The sequence below is a fragment of the Spermophilus citellus genome, assembly GCF_964194105.1.
Source record: "Spermophilus citellus genome assembly, chromosome: 2".
Lineage (NCBI taxonomy): Eukaryota > Metazoa > Chordata > Mammalia > Rodentia > Sciuridae > Spermophilus > Spermophilus citellus.
In genome coordinates this window covers 32,703,071-32,728,501 of record NC_138183.1, presented here as the reverse complement: position 1 = coordinate 32,728,501, position 25,431 = coordinate 32,703,071, and the positions used below count along the sequence as shown (strand labels likewise).

General features: G+C 36.8%; 1 protein-coding gene across 2 annotated transcripts in view; it reads right to left on the bottom strand.

The window, feature by feature from the left end:
• The window catches only part of ERP44 (endoplasmic reticulum protein 44), a 99,311-nt gene that overhangs the window by 42,930 nt on the left and 30,950 nt on the right, over window positions 1-25,431 (bottom strand). Inside the window, exon 4 of one of the 2 annotated variants that reach the window (XM_081280884.1) lies at window positions 21,674-21,789. The exons of the other annotated variant lie outside the window; for it this stretch is intronic. Within the exon in view, the coding sequence (XP_081137010.1) occupies window positions 21,674-21,789 (116 nt within the window). The remainder of the gene's footprint in view (window positions 1-21,673; window positions 21,790-25,431) is intronic. 2 annotated transcript variants of the gene reach the window in all.

The following is a 25,431-nucleotide window of genomic DNA, read 5'->3' as shown; positions in this document are numbered from 1 at the left end:
ATCATGTGGGATTAGCCCCAACTTCCTTAATAAGACCCCTTTGGCGAAAAACTTAAAATCAAGAATCAATAAATGGGGGCTGGGGATGTGGCTCAAGCGGTAGCGTGCTCGCCTGGCATGCGTGCGGCCCGGGTTCGATCCTCAGCACCACATACAAACAAAGATGCTGTGTCCGCCGAAAACTAAAAAAAATAAATAATAAAATTCTCTTTAAAAAAAAAAAAGAATCATTAAATGGAATGGACTCAAACTAAAAAGTTTCTTCTCAGCAAAAGAAACAATGTGTGAGGTGGATAGAGAGCCTACATTTTGGGAGCAAATCTTTACCCCTCACATATCAGATAGAGCACTAATCACAAGGGTATATAAAGAACTCAAAAAGCTAAACACCAAAAAAAAAAAAAAGATCCAATCAATAAATGGGCCATGGACCTGAAAAGACACTTTTCAGAAGATGATATACAATCAATCAACAAATATATGAAAAAATATTCAACATTGCTAGCAATTAGAGAAATGCAAATCCAAACTAAGATTCCCTTTCACTCCAGTCAGAATGGCAGCTATTATGAGACAAACAACAATAAGTGTTGGCAAGGATGTGGGGGAAAGGTACACTCATACACTGCTGGTGGGACTGCAAGTTGGTGCAGCCAATATGAAAAGCAGTATGGAGATTTCCTGGAAAATTGGGAATGGAACCATCGTTTGACTCAGCTATCCCTCTCCTCGGTCTATATCCAAAGGACTTAAAAACAGCATACTATAGGGACACAGTCACATCAATGTTTATAGCAGCACAATTCATAATAGCTAAACTGTGGAGCCAACCTAGATGCCCTTCAATAGATGAATGGATTAAAAAATGTGGCATATATACACAATGGAATATTACTCAGCAATAAGAGAGAATAAAATCATGGCATTTGCAGGTAAATGGATGGAGTTAGAGAAGATAATGCTAAGTGAAGTTAGCCAATCCCCCCCCCAAAAAATGAATGTTTTCTCTGATATAAGGAGGCTGATTCATAGTGGGATAAGAAGAGGGAGCATGGGAGGAATAGATGAACTCTAGATAGGACAGAGGGGTGAAAGGGAAAGGGAGGGGGCATGGGGTTAGAAATGATGGTGGAATGTGATGGACATTATTATCCAAAGTACATGTATGAAGACACAAATTGGTGTGAATATACTTTGTATAAAACCAGAGATATGAAAAACTGTGCTCTATACGTGTAATAAGAATTATAATGCATTCTGCTGTCATATATAAATTTAAAAAAATAATTTTAAAGTTATTATTTCCTTACATCTCCATCAATAGGAAAGGAAACTGGTTGAATAAAGTTATGATATATCCAAATAACAAAGTACTAGGCTGTCAAAAAAAAGGGAACAAAAATGATCTCTGAATGTTGTCAAATGAAACATTTAAGATACACTATTAAGTTGAAAAAAAAAAAAGCCAGGTACAAAGAGTATGTAAAGATATTTTGTGTAAGAAATATGGAAAACAAACTAGGATAAGAAATATAAATAAACACATATATACATGGAGATTATATATATACATACACTCATATATACATACTTGATTATACATTTGTCCCCCCAACCTCCAAAAAATACCAGGAGAAAATGAGAAGAAATTTAGATTTTCTCTCTATACTTTGGTTTTACAGTTTTGACTTTAGAATTTTGGATATGTTTAACATTAAGACAAAAAATATTTTTTTAAATTTAATATTGACAATATTTTGAAACTTAACATATACACAAGTTACAGATAAAGCAAATAAACAATTATGCTAATGCCATAAAAATTAAGATCTTCAGTATAAAGGAAAAATATAAAACTGAGGAAATGCTCTATGACATTGGTCTGGGCAAGGATATTGGGAATAAATCTTTAAAAGCACAGACAACAGAAGCAAAAATTGACAAAAGGGATTACTTCAAACTAAAAAGCTACTACACAATAAAGGAAATAATCTACAGCAACAACCTAGAATGGGAGAAAATATTTGCAGATTATAACCTTAACAGGGGTCATACCCACAGTGTATAAGGACATCAAACAACTATATAGTAAAAATACAAAAAACTCAATTTAAAAATGGACAGAAGACCTGAATAGACGTTTCTCCAAAGAAAATATACAAATGGCCAACAGGCATATGAAAAATGTTCAATAACACTAATCAACAGGAAAATAGAAATCAAAACCACAATGAGGGGTAGGGGATATAGCTCAGTGGCATAGGGCTTGCCTAACGCATACAAGGCCCTAGGTATGATTCCTAGCACCACAAAAATTAACAAGGAAGAAGCGTGCATGCACGCGGGCGTGCACGCACGCACACACACACACACACACACACACACAAATATCACTGTGCTCCAATTAGAATGATTATTATTAAAAAGACAAAGAATAAGTATTGGCAAGGATGTAAAGAAAAGGGAACTCTTTCACACTTTGTGGGAATGTAAATTAGTAGAATCATAATGAAAAACAGTGTGGGGGTTCCTCTAAAGATTATCATATGATACAGCAATCCCACTGCTAGGTATATACCCATGGGATATAAAGTCAGTATGATGTCAAAGAGATCCATACTTCAATGTTTATGGCAGTGCTATTCACAATAGTTAAGACAATTGTATATTTGTGTATTTTCTTTTGACAAATGTCTATTCAGGTCTTCTGTCCATTTTTAAATTGAGTTATTTGTATTTTTGTTATATAATTGTTTGAAGTCCTTATATACTATGGATATTGACCCCTGTTAAATATATAATTTGCAAAGGTTTTCTCCCATTCTATAGGTTGTTGCTGTAGATTATTTCCTTTATTGTGTAGTAGCTTTTCAGTCTAAGTGTCATCATTAGATAAATGGAAAAAGAAAATGTGGTATACAATATACAACTGAATACTATTCAACTACTGAAAGAAAAATGAAATCCTGACATCTGTTATAACATGAATAAAACTGGAGGGCATTATGTGGAATAAACCCAGCATAGAAAGACAAATACTACATGATTTTACTCATGTGAGATTTAAAAAGATGGATCTCTTAGAAATAGAGAGTATATGGTAATTACCAGAGGCCACAGTGGTTAGGGGGGAATGAAGAATGGGGAGATATCAGTCAAGGGATACATAATTACAGTTAGGAGAAACAAACTTCAAAATATTTAGATATAGTAAGGTGACTACAATTAACTATATACACAGAATTCTTGAAAATGTATAAAGGGTAGGGTGGTATTATGTGTTCTTAACACAAAATTGACAACTGTGGGAGGTATTACATTTGTTAACTTGATTTAACCATTCAAGAATGTATAGACTTCAAAACATGCTGTACACAATAAAAACATACAATGTTATCTGTTAAATTTTTAAATAAAACTAAAGTGACTAAATAAACACCCTATCTATAAAATAAAATTTTTAAAATATTCATTCATTCATTCATTCATTCAGGTGGTACTGGAACTAGAACCCAGGGCTTTCAACATGTTAGGCAAGTGCTCTACCATTAAGCTATATTTTATAGCATAAACATTTTTTTTTCCTTCTTGGTACTGGGGTTGACCCCAGCTACATGACCACCCTTTTTTATTTTGAGACAGGGTCTCAATAAGTTGCTTAAGACCTCAGGAAGTTGCTGAGGCTATCCTCAAACTTGTGATCCTTCTGCCTCAGCTTACTAAATTGCTGGGATTACAGACATGTGCCACCACACCCCTATGCATAAATTTTCAATGTATTTTTCTCCTTCAAAAATACACTTCTAAGCATTTACCCTTGATGGCTATTATCAAAGACTTAATGGAAAGTATAAAAATGTAAATAAAACGGAGAATTTTCCATGAAAATACAACTTACCAAAATTGACATTAGAAGAAATTGAAAACATAAATGGTCCTAAAATTATTAAAGAAACAGAATTTGTAATTCAAATCTTCCATTAAACTCCGTTCCTAGACACCTTTACTAACGACCAGATTCTGCTAAACATGTAAGGAGTCAATAATGCCAAGTTTATACAACTATTCCAGAAAAGATACAAAGAGGGAACACTTCCCAACTAGTTTTTTGAAGTTAACATGGTGATTGCTCACAGACATGATCAGTGGGAACATGAAGTTAAAGAATAATTCTATAAACTGGACCACTTGCTTTCTTTATAAACAAAACAAACAAACAACAACAACAACAACAAAAGCAATTTCCCTAACAACAACAAACAACAAAAGGAATTTCCCTAAGGCCATTCTGATCCTGCTCTGGCTTAAGTCAATAGAATGTTACATTTCTTTACAACCTGTTATCCTCTGGACTATGCTCTTAGGACTGAGGAATGTACATCCAAATACTTCTCCCCAGTAAGAAAAACAGAAATTACCCTGAAAGGGACCTTTATAACCTTTACAGAGACAAAAATTCTAAGACTTAGGGAGAAAGGATAATTGAAAGCAAAACCCATCAACCATAAAATCTGTAAAAACAAGTTCCAATTAGAACTAGTCAGCATTACCTTTAGATCTTTAGCATGTTATTTTAGTCATTATAATAGCAACCTCCCTGTGTGTTTTGCCTGGGTATCTGTGGGTAACCTCATGTGCAGTAGGGACTTAGAAAGAAATCTGATGCAATCCTACTATCAGTCAAAAGTAAAGAGGTAATACATGGGTGGAACTCTCTAGAAACTTCCTTAAGACATCAATAAAAGTAGAATACAAAGGGGGTATAATTCACTCTCCTCTTTGAAACAACCCACCTCTCTCAAAAAGGATAAGCGGACTGAATATATATTTTTAATTTATGAAACAAAAATGGCCAATAAACACAAAAACATACTCAGCTGCAATCAGGAAGTTACAAATTAAATTACCAAATGACACTTGTCTTTCATATTGGCAATAATAATAGTAATTTAAGAACCTAAAATTTAATAATATAAGACCTATGAATGTAAAATAGTACTATGTTCGATTTAGGTCCATATTCAAAATAAATAAGGCTAAACTAGCTGAGCTGGCTAATTTGCCTAATTTGCCAATAAGAAGCCAAGAATTTTTTTAATCCACAAAAGATTTGACAGAAAGGACTCAGAAGCTCTCTCATATGTGGATGCTAAACACAATGAATGTGGGAGGGAGGGCAGAAGTTCATTGGATTAGACAAAGGGGAATGAAGAGAAGACAGAAGGGATGGGAATGGGAAAGGCAGTAGAATGAATCAGACACAACTCTCCTATGTTCAAATACACAACTAGTGTAACTCCACATCATGTACAACCACAATAATGGAGAGCTATACTCCATGTGTGTATAATGTCAAAAGACACTCTACTGTCATGTGTATCTAAAAAGAACACATTTTTTCAAAAAAGAAAGAAAGGACTTAGAAGGAAAATAGTGTAACAGGAAATATCTGTTTTCCATTTATGGCCTAAAGATCAGTGTGAAAATGGACAATAAGAGGCACTGCCAGAGACAATATGATACTTTAAACTTTCTAAACTTGGTGAATTAGTGAACATAATGAGAAAGTAGTATGCTAAAAACAAATATGCACAAATCAGAAGTAGAATAAAAATAAAAAAGAGATCATCAAATCTGAATTTTATCCTGTTTGTGATATACAGCAATAAAAGTACAGTGTTGGCTTCCAAAAATTCACCTGGTAGTAACAAAGAACCAAGAGACTACTAACAAGAAAACTACCACAATGATCCTGGAAGAAATAATGAGTCTGTTTACAAATTGAAACATTACAACATTTAGGTTGCCTTAAAATTATGGTTGTGGAGCAAAGAAGATTAAATACAGCAGGTATACTGCATAGTGTGGTGGTTTTCAATTCTTTAGAAACAAAAACCTTAAAATTACATTGATCAATAATCAGACATAAAGTTGACTTTTTACAGGCTTTGGACAAAAGTGATTTTAAGATAATTACGATGTGACACTTTGACAATATAACAAAAAATTACTTAAGGGGTATAATAGAGTTGTTTTTTTTTTTAATAAATTGGGTAGATCAAATGTTAAAATAGATGTCAGAGGAATTATAAATTTCAGAAGGTTAACAGTTCCCTGATTGGAAAATTACCATGTACTTTTGCTTCAATGACCACTTACTTTTCCTTGATGGGTCCTTTCTGCCTGCCTCACCAATGCCCAGTAGGGTTCCAAATGTGGAAACTGCCTCAAGCTCTTCATCTGCTACGATTATCCATGGCACTCAGTACAAAGAGCCAGATGATTTCAACAGGAAGGTCTTCCTGTTCTCCTGTTTCTAGGACAAGGACCACTCCTGCCTTTGGAACTTTTTCTATTCCAAACCATACACCACTAAAACAAACAAAAACCCACACAAAAACAAAAGTATAATCCTAAATATAAAAATTAAAAGCAAGCCTAGAAGCTTACTCAGAATTCAGGCTTAACTGTTCAATGTACATACACTCTTCATTTTATATTTTGCCTTAATGTAGATTTATGTGCAGTTTTTATAAAAGCATCTCCATTTCCAAAAAGAAAGGCTCAAGTTTCATTGGAAGACAGGTAAGAGTTAACTTAGTATATGGGAGAATGTCTACCTAATTCAAGAACAATTACAAAGTCTTTCTTAAAAATGCTGTTGGGAGTCTGAAAGTCCTGCCCTAACAAAAAAAAGTAACGTTAAAAACATCTCTTGTTTAGTGCCATACAGCCTCTAACCACTGGAGGTCAGCAGACAACCTGGTCCCACCAGGGGCAGACTGATGGGATCTTCTGGATGCAAGGCAGCATTACCATCAGAGTGATGAACTCTATTTCTAAACTCTCCAAAGATTACAGAAGATGAAATACGATCAGGTTCCACAGTTGAAGCAAGAGCATGTTTTAAGTATGGGTATGTACACATGCATGCATACATGTGCATGTATGTGTGTGTGAAGAAATTGTGGAAAATGAGCAATTATAAAGAAGAAAACAAGAATCATTTGTAATCCAACCACCACTGAGGAAAACCATTATTCACATTTTGGTTTGTATTTTGTTGACTTTGGCTGACAGCTACTTAACTCGTAGTGATGTTTCAATTGATAAAAAAAAAATAAGTTTCTAGCATTAATCCTTGCAAAATAGGTTTCAGCAACTTGGAAAAAAATTCCTAGAAAAAGGAGAGTAAGAATCTTTAATCAAGAGTATTATCAACACTTTTAATGGTACAGAGTCAACATTGTGGGGACAAACATAAAAACTGACTCAGTTGGAAAATGTTGCACAAGAGTCAGACTCTGAATGTGAAGTTGTTTCAGAATTCCTTAAACAAAGTTATTTTCTTTTAAAGGTAAACACATTAATGATACATTTTTAAAATTACATCTAAATGAATCTAAAACAGTTCTAATGATAGGTATAATTTTTTTTAAATGAAAGAAAGCATTGTGATAGAGTTCAGTTTTTCTCCATTTCTGCAGCTGGAGATAAAATTGTGCCTTATGGTCAATGATGAACTAGATTTGGCAAAATACAACAGAAAATATTTTATTGTGCTGTTGGGAGATAATGAGTTGATCTACTTAAACCATTTAATGCTGTATCTACAAAAGTAACAGTTCATAAATTCTAGTTACCATTTGCTATTCATTTACCCATCCATCTTTACAACAACTATAACTAAACACCTACTATTTGCTAAGTACCAATTCAAGGCTAGGAATCAGGGAATAAAAAGATAAGGTCCCTAATCTTATAAAACTTACATTTTATCATTATTATTATGATTAATAAATTAATACTGCTACTGCTAATATTAATTCAAATTGTTTCCATAGGCTAGAACCTTAAATGAGATTCTGAAAACTCTTAATATACAATCATACCAAAAACATGTATCAGTTTAGAGTCCCTCAGTGCAAAATAAGAAAGCTCAGATAATTTCTTATCACCCTATATAAAGTATCAACAATAAAATAGATCTTCTCTAGATATGTATTTTCCTTTTATGGGCCCTCCACATGGGAAACACTAAGTGAACAACTGTCAGATCTATGACAAAATGAACGCTAGCATTCCACTCCTCTGCAAAACAAGGAGGGATATCTGTTCAGCTGCCAGCACAGGAATAAGATGTGGTTCCTGGGCCTCAATGTTCTGTCTCTTTTCGAGTTGCCCTGATTCCCCCCGTCACCATTTTCTATTCTTGTTCTCCTCATACTTTGTCTGATCCCTACATTAAATACAGCAAATAGAGAATTTAGGGGTTTTTGGAGGTAAACAACAAACTCTACACCAGGATTTCAAAAAAATACGCTTCAGCTTAGATAGCTGCAAGCTTCCTGATAAAAATCAAGCCTCAGAAGTTCAAAATTATCTACTACAGTTCCCAACTTTATTATTTTGGGGGTGAAGGGGAGATAAGCAAAGCTGTTAAATTCAGTTCATACACAGAAACAGAAGAGGCTATAGGGTAGAATTAGCCTGTAATATCCACTCTTGCTTTCTTTTCTTTCTCCTGTTCTGAAGTTCTCATCCCATGGAGCTGAATCTTTCAACAAAGAAAATCCCAAGAAAGTTCTAGAAAGGCATATATAGAAGTGAGGTAAAGGTAGGGCAGAAAGCTTCACAGGATGCTATAAAGCGGAAGAGAAGGAGATAGATAAAAATGCAAGCAGCAAACCAAAGGAAGGTTTCCCACCTATATAAACTGCGATGCATTTTCCTGATGAGACCAGAAAATAGGCAAAAAGGGAAACTCCTTAAAGATTTCCCAAAACGATCCAAGGAATGAGTAGGTGTATTCCCTCCCAAAGGACTACTTTGAAAACACTCACTTGAAATGCTTTCTGAAAATTAGTGTCATTATGTTTTTATATTGTCCTATAATTAATTCTATTGTCTGTTTCTTGACTTCGTGATCTTCACTTCATCTTCAATTCTTAAAGTGGACGGACAAAGAAATTTGTAATATAACATATACAACAGTTTCACAAAACAGGATAATATAAAGGTTTCTGGCTCAGATTTCAAAACTAAATTTAAACATATTGCATCTCAATGATAAGGGCCATTAATTAAGTAATAAACAGCTACAAGAGATTAAAAAATCATGTGCAAGAAAGGCTTGATTCATGCATTTTGTCACATTAATTTCTTTTAAGAAAATGTACTTTGTTAAGTCCTTTGGTATTTATTGATAGTATAAGCTAGTTTTCCTTATTTTACCTATTGATGTGTCTACTTGATAATGGGAGAATTATTCATCTTAATGTGAGAAAATTCACAAAAAGCCCATCTACATTTCCTAACATCTGTAGGGAAGAGATGAAAATGGCACTTAGCTTCATGACCAATGACCAATGAAATGGCGTCCAATACCATGCCAGTAAAAATCTATTCACAAAAACTCCTTTTAAATTCACTGATTGTTTTGAAAGTCATTTATCATAGTGAAAATAAACAGAAATTACAATAATAATCATGATACACCTGTACACTGTGGATGTCCAAACACATTTCCTCAAAAACTAAAGCAATAAGGCATTCCTAACTGATTTGTTAGTAAATGACAAACCACAGGTTCAGTGACTTTTTTTTTTTTTTTTTTTTTTAATTTTTTTTTAGTTCTCGGCGGACACAACATTTTTGTTGGTATGTGGTGCTGAGGATCGAACCCGGGCCGCACGCATGCCAGGCGAGGCGCACTACCGCTTGAGCCACATCCCCAGCCCAGTGACTTTTTTTTTAATACCAACTTTTTAAATCTGAAAGTTTGAAAAACTTCATACTTACAGAAAAGATGAAAAAGTAATATAATGAACACCTGCATATATCTTTTTTTTTTTTTTTTTTTAGAGAGAGAGAATTTTCAACATTTATTTATTTTTTTTAATTTTTGGCAGACACAACATCTTTGTTGGTATGTGGTGCGGAGGATCGAACCCGGGCCGCACGCATGCCAGGCGAGTGCGCTACCGCTTGAGCCACATCCCCAGCCCACCTGCATATATCTTTATGGGTTCAATACTTTATCACATATGGATATATTTCTCTTTCAGCACACATGACACATATACTTTTTTTTTTTTTTTTTTTTTTGGTGCTAGGGATTGAACCCAGGGCCTTATGAATGCGAGGTAAGCACTCTACCAACTGAGCTATATCCCTAGCCCCTCCATGACTTCTTGAATGTTGACACCTAAAAGCATGAACAACAAATGTAAAAACAGATAAGGTGGACTACACTAGATTTGAAATCTTTATGCATCAAAATATACAACAAAGTGTAAAGGCAACCTGAGATGGCAGGAAATATTTGCAAATCATACATGTAATAAGAATCCACAAAGAGTCGGAAGATGGCGGCGAAGGGAGTGCATCACCCCCATGTGCCGCGTCACTTGTGCGGGAGAATGACGAGTTAAAACAGCTGAAGGCTGTCTTGTTGGGAATTTCCAGCAAAATTGAGGTGCTCCAGAATCTAGTGGAGGGATTTTCATCGCGTGAGGATCGGCGGTGGGGGCTCGGTCGCGGGCGATTTCTCCGCACAGAGGGTCGCGCGGCTTGTTCGGCGGATTGCCCCGCAGCCGGAGTCTGCGGCGCGCGCTGGGAAACGGCGAGGTGGCGGCAAGGAGGTGCAGCGCTTTGGATTCTGTGGGCTTCTGCCAGCGGTGGAATGGCTGCGCTCAATACTTAGTTCTGGGTTTGAGACAGAGGAGGGAAGCGGTCCAGTTCAGTTCTCCACACCGGTCAGTCCACGGAGGAGGCCAGCGGCCGCCATCTTGGAGAGCTGACATAATCATCCCTATTTTCTACTGATCTCAGCTCATTCAGCTACGGAACAGGTGATTTCAGGCTGTTATTTGCCTGCATCTCGCAGACAGATAGCTCAGGCTCAGGGCTAGAGAACCCGCGGAGACGGCTTCTTGGAGCTCGCCCCTAGCAGAGCGTGCACCGAGCTCTGAGCAGCCGGGTTCTGGTTCCCGGAGCTGCTTTGGTCCAGGGCTGGAAAACCCGCGGAGACTGCTTCTTGGAGCCTGCTCCTAGAGGACCGTGCACCGAGCTCTGAGCAGCCGGGTTCTGGCTCCCGGAACTGTTTTGGCCCAGGGCTGGGGTACCCGCGGAGACTGCTTCTTGGAGCCCGCTCCCAGCAGAGCGTGCACCAAGCTCGGGGCGGCCGGGTTCTGGCTCCCGGAGCTGCTTTGGTCCAGGGCTGGGGAACCCGCGGAGACTGCTTCTTGGAGCCTGCTCCTAGTGGACCGTGCACCGAGCTCTGAGCAGCCGGGTTCTGGCTCCCAGAACTGTTCTGGCCCAAGGCTGGGGGAACCCACGGACTCTGCTTCTTGGAGCCCGCTCCCAGCAGAGCGTGCACCAAGCTCGGGGCGGCCGGGTTCTGGCTCCCGGAGCTGATTTGGCCCTGGGCTGGGGAACCCGCGGAGACTGATTCTTGGAGCCTGCTCCTAGCAGAGCGTGCACCGAGCTCAGAGCGGCTGGGTTCTGGCTCCCGGTGCTGCTTTGGTCCAGGGCTGGGGAACCCGCGGAGTCTGCTTCTTGGAGCCTGCTCCTACCAGAGCATGCACTGAGCTCGGAGTGGCCGGGTTCTGGTTCCCGGAGCTGCTTTGGCTCAGGGCTGGGGAAACCGCGGAAACTGCTTCTCGGTCCGGGTCCTGCTGGGTGCTGTGGGGGCCAGAGGGGCAGAGTGGAGCTGCCGCCTGCGCCCAGAACAGGCCAATCGACCCGCCGGCGTGGTATCACGTCACCCCAACTGCAGCTGGAGCCGAAGAGAGCAGCCGCCCACGCCTGGATCAGGTCCAGCGACCCGATGGCGTGGAAGTCAAGTCACCCCATTTGGAGTAGGGGCCGAGCAGAGCCGCCGCCCGAGCCTGCAAGATAGGCAGACCTGCCACCCACCGGCGGAACGGGCCCAGCGGCCGGCCGGCGAGACAGACACATCACACTGGTTGGAGTGGGGGCGGAGCAGAGCTGCCGCCCGTGTCCGGAAAAGGCCCAGCGACCCGCCGGAGTGGCAGTCAGGTCGCCCCATTTGGAGTGGGGGCCGAGCAGAGCTGCCGCCCAAGCCCGCAAGGTAGGCAGACCTGCGACCCACCGGCGGAACAGGCCCAGAGGCCTGCCAGCGTGGTAGACACATCACACCAATTGGAGTAGGGGCCGAGCAGAGCCGCCGCCCGCATCCAGATCAGGCCCAATGACCCGTGGGCGTGGTAGTCACGTCACCACAATTGGTGTGGGGCCAGAGCAGAGCCGCCACCCGCGCCCTCAGGGTGGGCAGACCTGCGAGCGACCGGCAGAGCAGGCCTAGTGGCCCGCCAGCATGGTAGACAGATCACCCCAATTGGAGGAGGAGCACAGCCACTAACCGCACTGCAAGGGAGATTTTTCAACTATACAAGACCAATATAAATAAATAGGGGGAAAATTTCAAAAACACAACACTTTTACCAAGCAGAAAGAAACACGAGCAGTATGAAAAGACAAGGCAAGAAAGGACCACAAGCAATGCAGGTCAACTCAACTTTAGAAGAGGTAATAGCTGCAACAGATGGAATGTCAGATAAAGAATTCAGGATATACATGCTTCAGATGATCTGGAGTCTCAAGGAAGACATGAGACAGCAAAATCAGACAATGAAAGATCACTTTGACAAGGAACTACATAAACAAATCCAAGAAGCAAAGGATCAATTATACAGGGAGATAGAGGTAATAAAAAACAAACAAATAGAAAGCCTAGAAATGCAGGAAGCAATAAACCAACTTAAAAACTCAATTGAGAATACTACCAGCAGAGTAGATCACTTAGAAGATAGAACATCAGACAACGAAGACAAAGTATTTCAACTTGAAAAGAACATAGACAGCTCAGCAAGAGTGCTAAGAAACCATGAGCAGAACATCCAAGAGATATGGGATAACATAAAGAGACCAAACTTAAGAGTCATTGGGATACAGGAAGGCATGGAGGTCCAAACCAAAGGAATAAACAATCTATTCAATGAAATAATATGAGAAAACTTCCCAGACTTGAAGAATGAGACAGAATTCCAAATCCTAGAAGCCTACAGGACGCCGAATTTGCAAAATCATAAGAGATCCACACCTAGACATTATAATGAAGATGCCCAACATACAGAATAAGGAGAGATTTTTTTTTTTTTTTTACAGAGAGACAGAGAGAATTTTTTAATATTTATTTTTTAGTTCTCGGCGGACACAACATCTTTGTTGGTATGTGGTGCTGAGGATCGAACCCGGGCCACACGCATGCCAGGCGAGCATGCTACCGCTTGAGCCACATCCCCAGCCCTAAGGAGAGAATTTTAAAAGCTACAAGAGAAAGGAAGCAGATTACATTTGGGGTAAACCAATCAGGATAACAGCTGATCTTTCAACACAGACTCTGAAAGCTAGAAGATCCTGGAATAACATATTTCAAACACTGAAAGAAAATGGGTTCCAGCCAAGAATCGTGTATCCAGCGAAATTAAGGTTCAGGATGGAAGATGAAATTAAAACCTTCCACGATAAACAAAAGTTAAAAGAATTTGCAGCTAGAAAACCATCTCTTCAAAAAATCCTTGGCAAAACATTACAGGAAGAGGAAATGGAAAATAACAATAAAAACCAACAGTGGGAGGTAGGACAATAAAGGGGGGAAAATAATCAAAGAAGAAAATAAATCAGGTTTAGTCACATTAATAAACAGATATGGCTAGAAGAACAAACCATATTTCAATAATAACCCTAAATGTTAATGGCTTAAACTCACCAATTAAGAGACACAGGCTAGTTGAATGGATCACAAAACAAGACCCAACAATATGCTGCCTACAGGAGACGCATTTGATAGGAAAAGATATACATAGACTGAAGGTGAAAGGTTGGGAAAAATCATATCACTCATATGGACTGCGGAAACAAGCAGGAGTGTCCATACTCATATCAAATAAAATAGATTTCAAGCCAAAGTTAATCAAAAGGGATAAAGAGGGACACTACATACTGCTCAAGGGAACCATACACCAACAAGACATAACAATCATAAATATATATGCCCCAAACAATGGAGCAGCTATGTTCATCAAGCAAACTCTTCTCAAGTTCAAGAGTCTAATAGACCACCATACAATAATCATGGGAGACTTCAACACACCTCTCTCACCACTGGACAGATCTTCCAAACAAAAGTTGAATAAGGAAACTATAGAACTCAATAACACAATTAACAACCTAGACTTAATTGACATATATAGAATATACCACCAAACATCAAGCAGTTACACTTTTTTCTCAGCAGCACATGGATCATTCTAAAAAATAGATCATATATTATGTCACAGGGCAACTCTTAGACAATATAAAGGAGTAGAGATAATACCATGCATCTTATCTGATCATAATGGAATGAAACTGAAAATCAACGATAAAAGAAGGAAGGAAAAATCATGCATCACTTGGAGAATGAACAATAGGTTACTGAATGATCATTGGGTTTTAGAAGACATCAAGGAGGAAATTAAAAAATTCTTAGAGTTAAATGAATACTCAGACACAACATATCGGAATCTATGGGGCACACTGAAAGCAGTTTTAAGAGGAAAATTCATTGCCTGGTGGTCATTCCTCAAAAAAAGAAAAAACCAACAAATAAACAATCTCATACTTCATCTCAAAATCCTAGAAAAAGAAGAGCAAAACAACAGCAAAAGAAGTAGAAGGCAAGAAATAATTAAAATCAGAGCTGAAATTAATGAAATTGAAACAAAAGAAACAACTGAAAAAATTGACAAGACTAAAAGTTGGTTCTTTGAAAAAATAAATAAAATAGACAGACCCTTAGCCATGCTAATGAAGAGAAGAAGAGAGAGAACTCAAATTACTAGCATATGGGATGAAAAAGGCAATATCACAACAGACACTTCAGAAATACAGAAGATAATCAGAAATTATTTTGAATCCTTATACTCCAATAAAATAGAAGATAGTGAAGGCATCGATAAATTTCTTAAGTCATATGATCTGCCCAGATTGAGTCAGTAGGATATAGACAACCTAAACAGACCAGTAACAATTGAGGAAATAGAAGAAACCATCAAAAGACTACCAACTAAGAAAAGCCCAGGACCAGATGGGTATACAGCAGAGTTTTACAAAACCTTTAAAGAGGAACTAATACCAATACTTTTCAAGCTATTTCAGGAAATAGAAAAAGAGGGAGAACTTCCAAATTCATTCTATGAGGCCAACATCACTCTGATGCCTAAACCAGACAAAGACACCTCAAAGAAAGAAAACTACAGACCAATATCTCTAATGAACCTAGATGCAAAAATCCTCAATAAAATTCTGGCGAATCGGATTCAAAAACATATCCAAAAAATTGTACACCATGATCAAGTAGGATTCATCCCTGGGATGCAAGGCTGGTTCAATATACGGAAATCAATAAATGTTTTTCACCACATCAATAGACTTAAAAATAAGAACCATATGATCATCTCGATAGATGCAGAGAAAGCATTCGACAAAGTACAGCATCCCTTTATGTTCAAAACTCGAGAAAAATTAGGGATAACAAGATCATACCTCAACATAGTAAAAGCAATCTATGCTAAGCCACAGGCTAGCATCATTCTGAATGGAGAAAAATTGAAGGCATTCCCTCTAAAATCTGGAACAAGACAGGGATGCCCTCTCAGACCACTTCTGTTCAACATAGTCCTTGAAACACTGGCCAGAGCAATTAGACAGATGAAAGAAATTAAAGGCATAAAAATAGGAAAAGAAGAACTTAAATTATCACTATTTGCAGATGACATGATTCTATACCTAGCAGACCCAAAAGGGTCTACAAAGAAACTATTAGAGCTAATAAATGAATTCAGCAAAGTGGCAGGATATAAAATCAACATGCATAAATCAAAGGCATTCCTGTATATCAGCGACAAATCCTCTGAAATGGAAATGAGGACAACTACTCCATTCACAATATCCTCAAAAAAAATAAAATACTTGGGAATCAACCTAACAAAAGAGGTGAAAGACTTATACAATGAAAACTACAGAACCCTAAAGAGAGATATAGAAGAAGATCTTAGAAGATGGAAAAATATACCCTGTTCATGGATAGGCAGAACTAACATCATCAAAATGGCGATATTACCAAAAGTTCTCTATAAGTTCAATGCAATGCCAATCAAAATCCCAACGGCATTTCTTGTAGAAATAGATAAAGCAATCATGAAATTCATATGGAAAAATAAAAGACCCAGAATAGCAAAAACAATGCTAAGCAGGAAGTGTGAATCAGGCGGTATAGCGATACCAGACTTCAAACTATACTACAGAGCAATAGTGACAAAAACAGCATGGTACTGGTATCAAAACAGGCGGGTGGACCAATGGTACAGAATAGAGGACACAGAAACCAATCCACAAAACTACAACTATCTTATATTTGATAAAGGGGATAAAGCATGCAATGGAGGAAGGATAGCATCTTCAACAAATGGTGCTGGGAAAACTGGACATCCATTTGCATCAAAATGAAACTGAATCCCTTTCTCTCGCCATGCACAAAAGTTAACTCAAAATGGATCAAGGAGCTTGATATCAAATCAGAGACACGGCGTCTGATAGAAGAAAAAGTTGGCTATGATCTACACACTGTGGGGTCGGGCTCCAAATTCCTCAATAGGACACCCATAGCGCAAGAGTTAATAACTAGAATCAACAAATGGGACTTACTCAAACTAAAAAGTTTTTTCTCAGCAAAAGAAACAATAAGAGAGGTAAATAGGGAGCCTACATCCTGGGAACAAATCTTTACTCCTCACACTTCAGATAGAGCCCTAATATCCAGAGTATACAAAGAACTCAAAAAATTAGACAATAATATAACAAATAACCCAATCAACAAATGGGCCAAGGACCTGAACAGACACTTCTCAGAGGAGGACATACAATCAATCAACAAGTACATGAAAAAATGCTCACCATCGCTAGCAGTCAGAGAAATGCAAATCAAAACCACCCTATGATACCATCTCACTCCAGTAAGATTGGCAGCCATTACGAAGTCAAACAACAACAGGTAAGGGAAGAATAATACAAGTGGAAGAAATGATTTACAGTAGAGGGGGTAGAGAGAGAAGAGGGGAGGAGAGAGGGGGAGGGGGGATAGTAGAGGATAGGAAAGACAGCAGAATACAACAGACACTAGAATGGCAATGTGTAAATCAATGGAAGTGTAAATGATGTGATTCAGCAATCTGTATACGGGGTAAAAATGGGAGTTCATAACCCACTTGAATCAAACTGTGAAATATGATATATCAAGAAAAATTTAATGTTTTGAACGACCAACAAAATAAATAAATAAATAAATAAATAAATAAATAAAATTCATCTGGTCATTGAGGAACATGCTGAAACGTTTAAGTAGCAATAATTATGTGAAATTGATATTTAATAAAGGCAGTAAAAGAAAAAAAAAAGAATCCACAAAGAAATCAAAATCAGCAACAAAAACAAAACAAAAAACCTAATTTAAAAATGAGCAAAGCATTTGAATAAACATGTCTCCGAGGAAGATATACAAATGACTGAAAAGCATAGGAAGAGCAACATCACTAATTATCAGGAAAATATAAAACAAAACCACAATTACCTCATACCCATTAAAACAGCTACTATCAAAAAAAAAAAAACAGTGTTAGCAAAGATGTGGAGAAATCAGTACAAAAGAAATGTAAACTGGCTTACATTTGAACCATTACTATTATCATGCAAACCGGTATGTCGGTTCTTCAAAATATTAAAAACAGAAATAACATGTTTCAGCAATACCATGCCTGGGTATATATATCCAAAAGAACTGAAAGCAAGCTCTCAAAAAGATATTTACTTGTATACCCATGTTTCTTAGCAGCATTATTCACAATAGCCAAGAAATGAAAATAACCCAGTGTCCATCAACAAATGACAAACAAAATGTGATTTATAGTAGTCCTTCTTTATCTGCAGTTTACATTCCACATTTTCAGTCATCCACATCAACAATAGCCCAAAAATATTAAGTGAAAAATTCCAGAAATATACAGTTCATAAGTTTTACATTTCACACTATTCTGAGGGACATGATGAAAGCTTACAATGTCCTGGTCCACCCAGCCTGGACATACATTCCTTAGTCCAGCATATTCACACTGATATGCTACCTACCTTTTAGTCACTTATTAGCTATACTGGTTATCAGATGGACTGTAGTGGTCACTACAAAGGGCCATTATGCTTAAGTAACCATTATTTATCTTAATGGCCCCATGCAAAGTAGTGATTCTGGCAACTTCAATAGTCAAAAATAGTCATAAAATGTTTCCTTGAGTACACTCATACATTGCTGGTGGGATTGCAAATTGGAGCAACCACTCTGGAAAGCAGTAGGGAGATTCCTCAGAAAACCCGGAAAGGAACCACCATTTGACCCAAAGGACTTAAATCAGCACACTATAATGGCATGGCCACATCAATGTTCATAGCAGCTCAATTCACAATAGCTAAGTTATGAAATCAACAAAGATACCCTTCAATAGATGGATACAGAAAATATGTACATCCACACAATGGAATATTACTCAGACACATAAAGAACAATGAGATTATGGCATTTTCTTGTAAATGGATGGAACTGGAGGCTATCATACTAAGTGAAATAAGCTAATACCAAAAAATCAAAAGCCAAATGTTTTCTGATATGCAGATGCTGACTCACAATAGGCTGGGGGTGGGATAAGGTCAGAGGACGAGTGGAGGTTCACCAGATTTGGGGTGGGGGGGTATGAGAACAGAAAAGACAGAATGAATGGGACATAACTTTCCTATGTTCATATACAAAAACACGATTAGGGTAACTCCACATCATATACAACCACAAGAGTGGGAAATTATATTCCATGTATGTATGATATGTCAAAATACATTCTACTCTCATGTATAACTAAAATTTTTAGAATAAAAAATATAAATTAATTAAAAACAAACAAAATGTTTCCTTTAGGTGAAAAGATAAAAGTACAAGAAGATATTTATGTTGTTAAAATTGTTCTATTTTATTATTAACTATTTTTGTTAACCTCTTACTGTGTGCCTAATTTATAAAGTAAACTTTATCTTAAATATGCATGTGTAAGAAAAACATGGCATACACTGGGTTCAGTATGGTCTGCAGTTGCAGGTATCAACTGAGGGTTACAGGACATATTCTCCATAGATAAGTGGAGATTACTGTATTTATACAATGGAATATTATTCAGTTTTAAAAAGAAAGGAAATTCTAAGACATGCTACAACACAGATGAACTTTGTGGACATTATACTAAACGAAATAAGCTAGTCACAAAAATAAATACTGCACAATTCCACTTATGTGGGGGCATCTAGAGAAGTCAAATTCATAGAAACAGAAAACAGAATGGTGGTTTCCAAGAGACATGGGGGAGAAATGAGAAGATACTGTTTAGTGAGCATAGTGTTTCAGTTCTTGAGATGGATAAAAGCCTGAAGACTGGTTACAGAACAATATAAATATCCTTAACACTACTGAAGCTGTATAATTAAATATGGTTAAGATTGTAAATTTATGTTATATGTAGTTCACCATAATTTTTAAAAAGACACTCTCAAAAGAGAGTAGAATGGGAGATAATTTTGCAAAATGCACATTAAAAAAGAAATAATATCATAGTATTATAAAAAGCTCTCAAAGTCAGTAAGAAAATAAACAATTCAATAAAAAATATGCAAGACTTAAATGACACTTCACTATGTAGTTCAGTGGGCAGAGCACCTCTGGGTTAAATCCCAGTACCACAAAAAAATTTTTTTTAAATTTACATATATATATATATATATATATAATTGTATAATTTAAACATGTGTATTTATATGTCAATTATACCTCAATAAATCTCTTTTTAAAAAAAACTCTATCAAAGAACAATTTAACTAACACTCTTTTCTCTTTAAACCATAGAATTCTTAAAGTTCTTTTCAGTTCAAAGCCTCTATAATTAAATGACATATAAAGGTTTAACAAAAGCACAGTCTGTCTTATAACCTTCATAGAGAAAGTAGAAAATGTGGATAAATTGCCAATAAGGATTTTCTACTATCATTTTTTAAAACATGAAGAATTTTACACAAAAAGAAAAAATATGTAGAGAGCATACATGATCCTTCAAATATAATGTTCATTAGTAACCCTCTCTAGTGAACTGAAAAGAATGTGAACAATGACTATTTCTCCAATTAAAAGAAATATTAGAGTAATGACATCAGATTTATTTCAAAAGTAAGTCAACTTTCTTCCCAATGACTATAAGATTAAGAGCATAAATTCAGATATTTCAGTTCAAATTCAGCAAAAGTAGGGGTTCTTATTTGCACTTGCAATGTCTAATTAATTACACAAATAGAAAGGTTTGAATGGAGAGCCTACATCATACAATGTTCTCTGTCAATTGAAGGGAGTAGGGAAAGAGACAGAAAGCAGTGTGATGATAACAATCTTTTATGGCTCCCTTCATTCTATCTAGTTATGAATCTTAGCAAACAAAAATATGGCATATGACTCTGAATAACCTGCTGTTAAAAAGAAAATGCTTTTCTGCCTAGCATAGTACTATACCAATAAATTCTCAAAATGCTTATTGAGTTGAACAGAAAAAAGCAAACTGGTCTGTGACAGCATTTGGTCAGGAGCTCAGGATTCTAATTCCAATTTGAATAACTTCATGCTGTGCAACATCGGTTAAGCCACTTTATTTCCATTTCCTCATTACTAAAACGAAAAGTGTGTGTGTGTGTGTGTGTGTGTGTGTGTGTGTGTGTGTGTGTACACATACATATACCTACACACACACTAATTCTAGTTAGTAGATTAAGTGTAAAGGATAAAAAATCTTGTAGAATAAAAAAACAGCTCTGTATTCTAGCCAACTTGCCAATAACTCATTGTAAAAAGCTTTTAATAAGCAGTCTCTATCTCCTAGAAACTCAAATGCTTGAGAAACAAAAATTAGGTAAGTGGTTTAGTCTCCACTTAAAAGACTAACAAGAAAAAAAGTCCTGCCTTGAAGAACTGTTAAGTGCAGCTGATGAGACAACTAAAACACAATAAACCAGAACTACCAAATACAATGAATTTGGTACTAGGAGAAAGGAAAGTTCAAATGTAATGGAAGCACTCAGGAGGAAACATTACTGCTAGCTCGCCAGTTCAAGGAAGAGAATCTGTCATGTATATATAAAACTACGATTGTATACCAAGTATTCCACAGACAAGCAAAATACAAGAAATTGGAATTTTATGAAAGTCTAACACTCGTAACACTCTCACTAAAATTATCATCAGTAACAACTAATTATACCTCAAAGTCAATCTTAGCAAAATCTTTAAAAAATAACATCAAGCAAACTTTTATAGGGTTATATGTAGATTAAACATTAGCAATTTAGCCAAGGTTGCTAGAATCATTTTGGTTTGTTCTCCACTTACAGCATGGCATTTCAAAAGAAAAAAAAAAATATGCATGTAGAAGAGGAAGGAACAGAATTGTTTTTCCAGACTTCCTCGTGAGTTACTTACAATGCTGATCACAATCAACTCTGGCAAACACTACTTGATTTTTATGTGGATATTCTTCCTTAATGACATCAGAAGCTTCCTCAAAAATTGGATGCAACATCTGGCTGAAACGACACCTATACACAGATAAGCACACCAATTAGAAGTGAAAAGCAGAAGTAATAAAATCTTACTTTGGTTATCACCTACTGATATTTAGTATATGTAAAATAAATAACTTTGTTAGACAATCATATTTATTTAATCACGGGTTCTAATATCATTCCGTGGAAATGAAGGCAATTTTGAATTCAAAGACTATACTCCAATTCAAATACTGTATGAATGATTAAAAGATTTTTAGTTTTTTCACCTTAAGATAACTGCCAGTATTAAGGAGCTCACAGCTAAGAATCTAAGAATCTCTCACAGAAGCCATGAGATAAGTCTGTAATATTCCCTCTAAGATATATTCCTAGGATTTATAACAACTCAGGCTTGAGCATTTATGAAAGAAATTTGCTTTCTTTAAATAATGAACATATTTTTATACTACTGTACAAACTCTTACAAAAGTTTATTGCAAATATTATTCTAATACACCTGGCTATCCTATCAAATCTCAGAGACAAGTTAATATATTCATGTATATTCAATAAATAAGTTGCATTAGAGGATATATAGCATCTGATGAATCGTTTCCCCTCCAGATTTACCCCTTATTATGAATTTAGTATATCTGTAAAAACACTAAATGTATCAAGTCCCAAAGCAAATATTTTAAATTTCTCAAAGCCTTCCTGTCCAATTTTCCTCTTCTTTCTTTTTGCTACTTTAAAAATGGGGGGACAAAGCCTATAAAATTCTAAACTTCTTACTTCTAATTCTGACTATTCCTTAATTAGGCCAACCAGTTTCACAAATACATGCTGTAGGTCATTAAAAGGACTAAGAAGAAAGAGAAGAGTCAGTATACGCATACATTCAAATCACTGGGTTAGAATGGACATTCTCATATGGAATTGAGGCTATGTTAACAAATTAAAACAGCTACTACTGCTTCCAGAGCCCTTGTACACGAAGAAATTTACTTAAGTGAAGCCTGTGAACTCTTTAATCTGTGTGATTATGTCATATATATTAGCCATAATCCAATAAAAACACTGTATAGAATATGAAATGAAGCAAATATTATACCTCCTCCCTATTTCTTCTTGTATACATTTCTTCTAGCCTATTCACCTGACTTCCTAAGGAGATGTCCTAGAATATATCAAGGATCTGTATCTTCAATCTTTTGCTTTCAAGTGGTTCTTTCCTCTTTTAGCATTCTTAAATCTCTCCCATCTGGGATAGGTGAAAAGGGTCTGTGGACATCATGGACCGGGTCTTATGTGACTATGTATTCTAATAAGCATTCAATAGATGTCTGTTAAATGAATAAGCTAATATAATGGAGGAACCAGAGAGGCTAGGACTCCAGGTTTGTGGGTTCTTACAACTGGCTGAAAATAGGAAAAGTGGAGGGAAATGGGAAGAGAACACCAGGGACTGATTTAGTTTTTTAAGAAATTTGGATATGACCTAGTAAAGAAATAATGATCAAGCTTCTGCCTTAAGGGCAAAGTAAAGACTCACGTCCAGGGCTCCTTCTCTGTGGACTGTCCAGTTTCTGCCCAGCAAGTATTTAAGCACAGGTTCATGTTTAAAATTGCATCAGTTTTAATACTAAAAGTCTAAAGGGGAAGGTGAAATAAAAGTTCATTTCCAATATTATTGTACCTTCATACACATCTACCCACATGGAAATGTTACATTTATGAAAGTAGCATCAAAAAAGCAATCAATCTATTGAAAGAGCCATAAGATCATCTGATCCTAATCTCCTATCTAGTGCTTAAATTAATCCTTAATAAATCAACCAAACAGGAAAATGTCTGCAAAGATACTTAGGGGGATGGGCTGGGGATGTGGCTCAAGCGGTAGCATGCTCGCCTGGCATGCGTGCGGCCCGGGTTGGATCCTCAGCACCACATACCAACAAAGATGTTGTGTCCGCCGAGAACTAAAAAATAAATATTAAAAATTTTCTCTCTGTCTCTCTCTCTCTCTCTCTCTCTCCTCTCTCACTCTCTCTTAAAAAAAAAAAAAAAAAAAAGATACTTAGGGGCCACTTACTACTGTGCTCTACTTGGGGGGAAAATAAGCTTTGGAGTTAGACATACCTGAGTTAAATCCCAGTTCCACCACTTACTAAGCCGTATGACCTTTCTGAACCTCAACTTCCTCAGCCTAAAATGGAAATTATAATACCTACTGCAGGGCAATTCTGAGCATTAAAAAAACACAGATGAGTCTGGCACATAACAGCATTATTAAGCACCTACTATGGTTTATTACTCTCTGAGGCATACGAGTTATTTTTAGGTAGTTCTATGAGAGAACTACTTCCAGAGAGAATCTAGAGTCTAGTTTTTGAGACCACAGAGAATATGTCCATGTCCTACAGTCAATTACCCCACTTTTCTCAGTTGAATACAAGAATACTAATTCATTAACAGCTCAGGCATTCCTTAGGTAGTATGTTGTCCTAAGTAACTGAAATTAGTTCACATCTCCAATTCAGTTTTTGCAAAAGGTTGGTAGTATATTCTATTTTTCTTTCTCAATGCAAACAAAATTCTTCAGCCAAGAGAACTGCGTTCTAGTTTTTCCTCTGCTGCAATCTAATCAGGTAACCCTGGGGAAATACTTTACTCCACTGAATCTCACTTTTCTTATTTTTAAAGTAGACTTGCCTAGATAATCTTCTACCAAATTTTTTAAACAAATATTACATCTGGCCTAATTTACCTTGGATTTTTTTTTTTTTTTTTTTGTACTTGGAATTGAACCAAGGGGCATTTTACTGCTGAGCTACATCTCCAGTCCTTTTTATTTTTTGTTTTCATACAGGGCCTCATTAAGTTGCTAAGGGTTTAACCAAGTTGCTGAGCCTAGCCTCAAACTTGCAAACCTCCTGCCACAGCCTCTCAAGTTGCTGGGATTAGAGGTGTATGTCACTGCACCCAGAAGAAAACGCTATCTTTGTTATACATTTTATAAAGGATATTTTGTCTGTATATTTCCAACTTTTTACTAAAGTTCTTTAAATATCTGTATCAAACATACGTTCATTCAGCAGATATTTATATGTACTTAGCCATGTATTATGCAAAGTGCTTAGCAATTAATGTTGAAAAAAAATATAGCTGTGGTAACTATTTCCTCAAAGCAGTGAATTATCAACTGGAGCATAGCCAAAAGTGCTTCCACTGGGTAAGATTGGGGTGTTATAGGAATTACACATATTCCCAAACTTAAAATGGGGTTAAATCCCAATAAACCCATCATAAGCTAAAATTATCCTAAATTGAAAAGCACCTAATATACCTATCTACCAAACATCGTAGTTCAGCAACAAAGGGAGGAAAATGTAGAATACCAGCTGTTTACCCTTATGATCACACAACTGACTGGGAGCTTCAGCTTGTCACCACTGCCCACTATGAAGATTGAGTACAGTATCATGTACCAACAGGTCAGGAAAAGATCAAAATTCAAAGTATGGTTTTACTGAAAGTGTATCACTTTTGTATCATAATAAAGTAAAAAAATCATAAGTCAAGTTATTATAAAATGGGGAAATGTGTATAAGAAAGATTCCTAATCTGACTTGAGAGAAGGAGTAGGCATACTGATAAAATGGCCTGAAGAAAATGGCACTTAAATTATTAAAA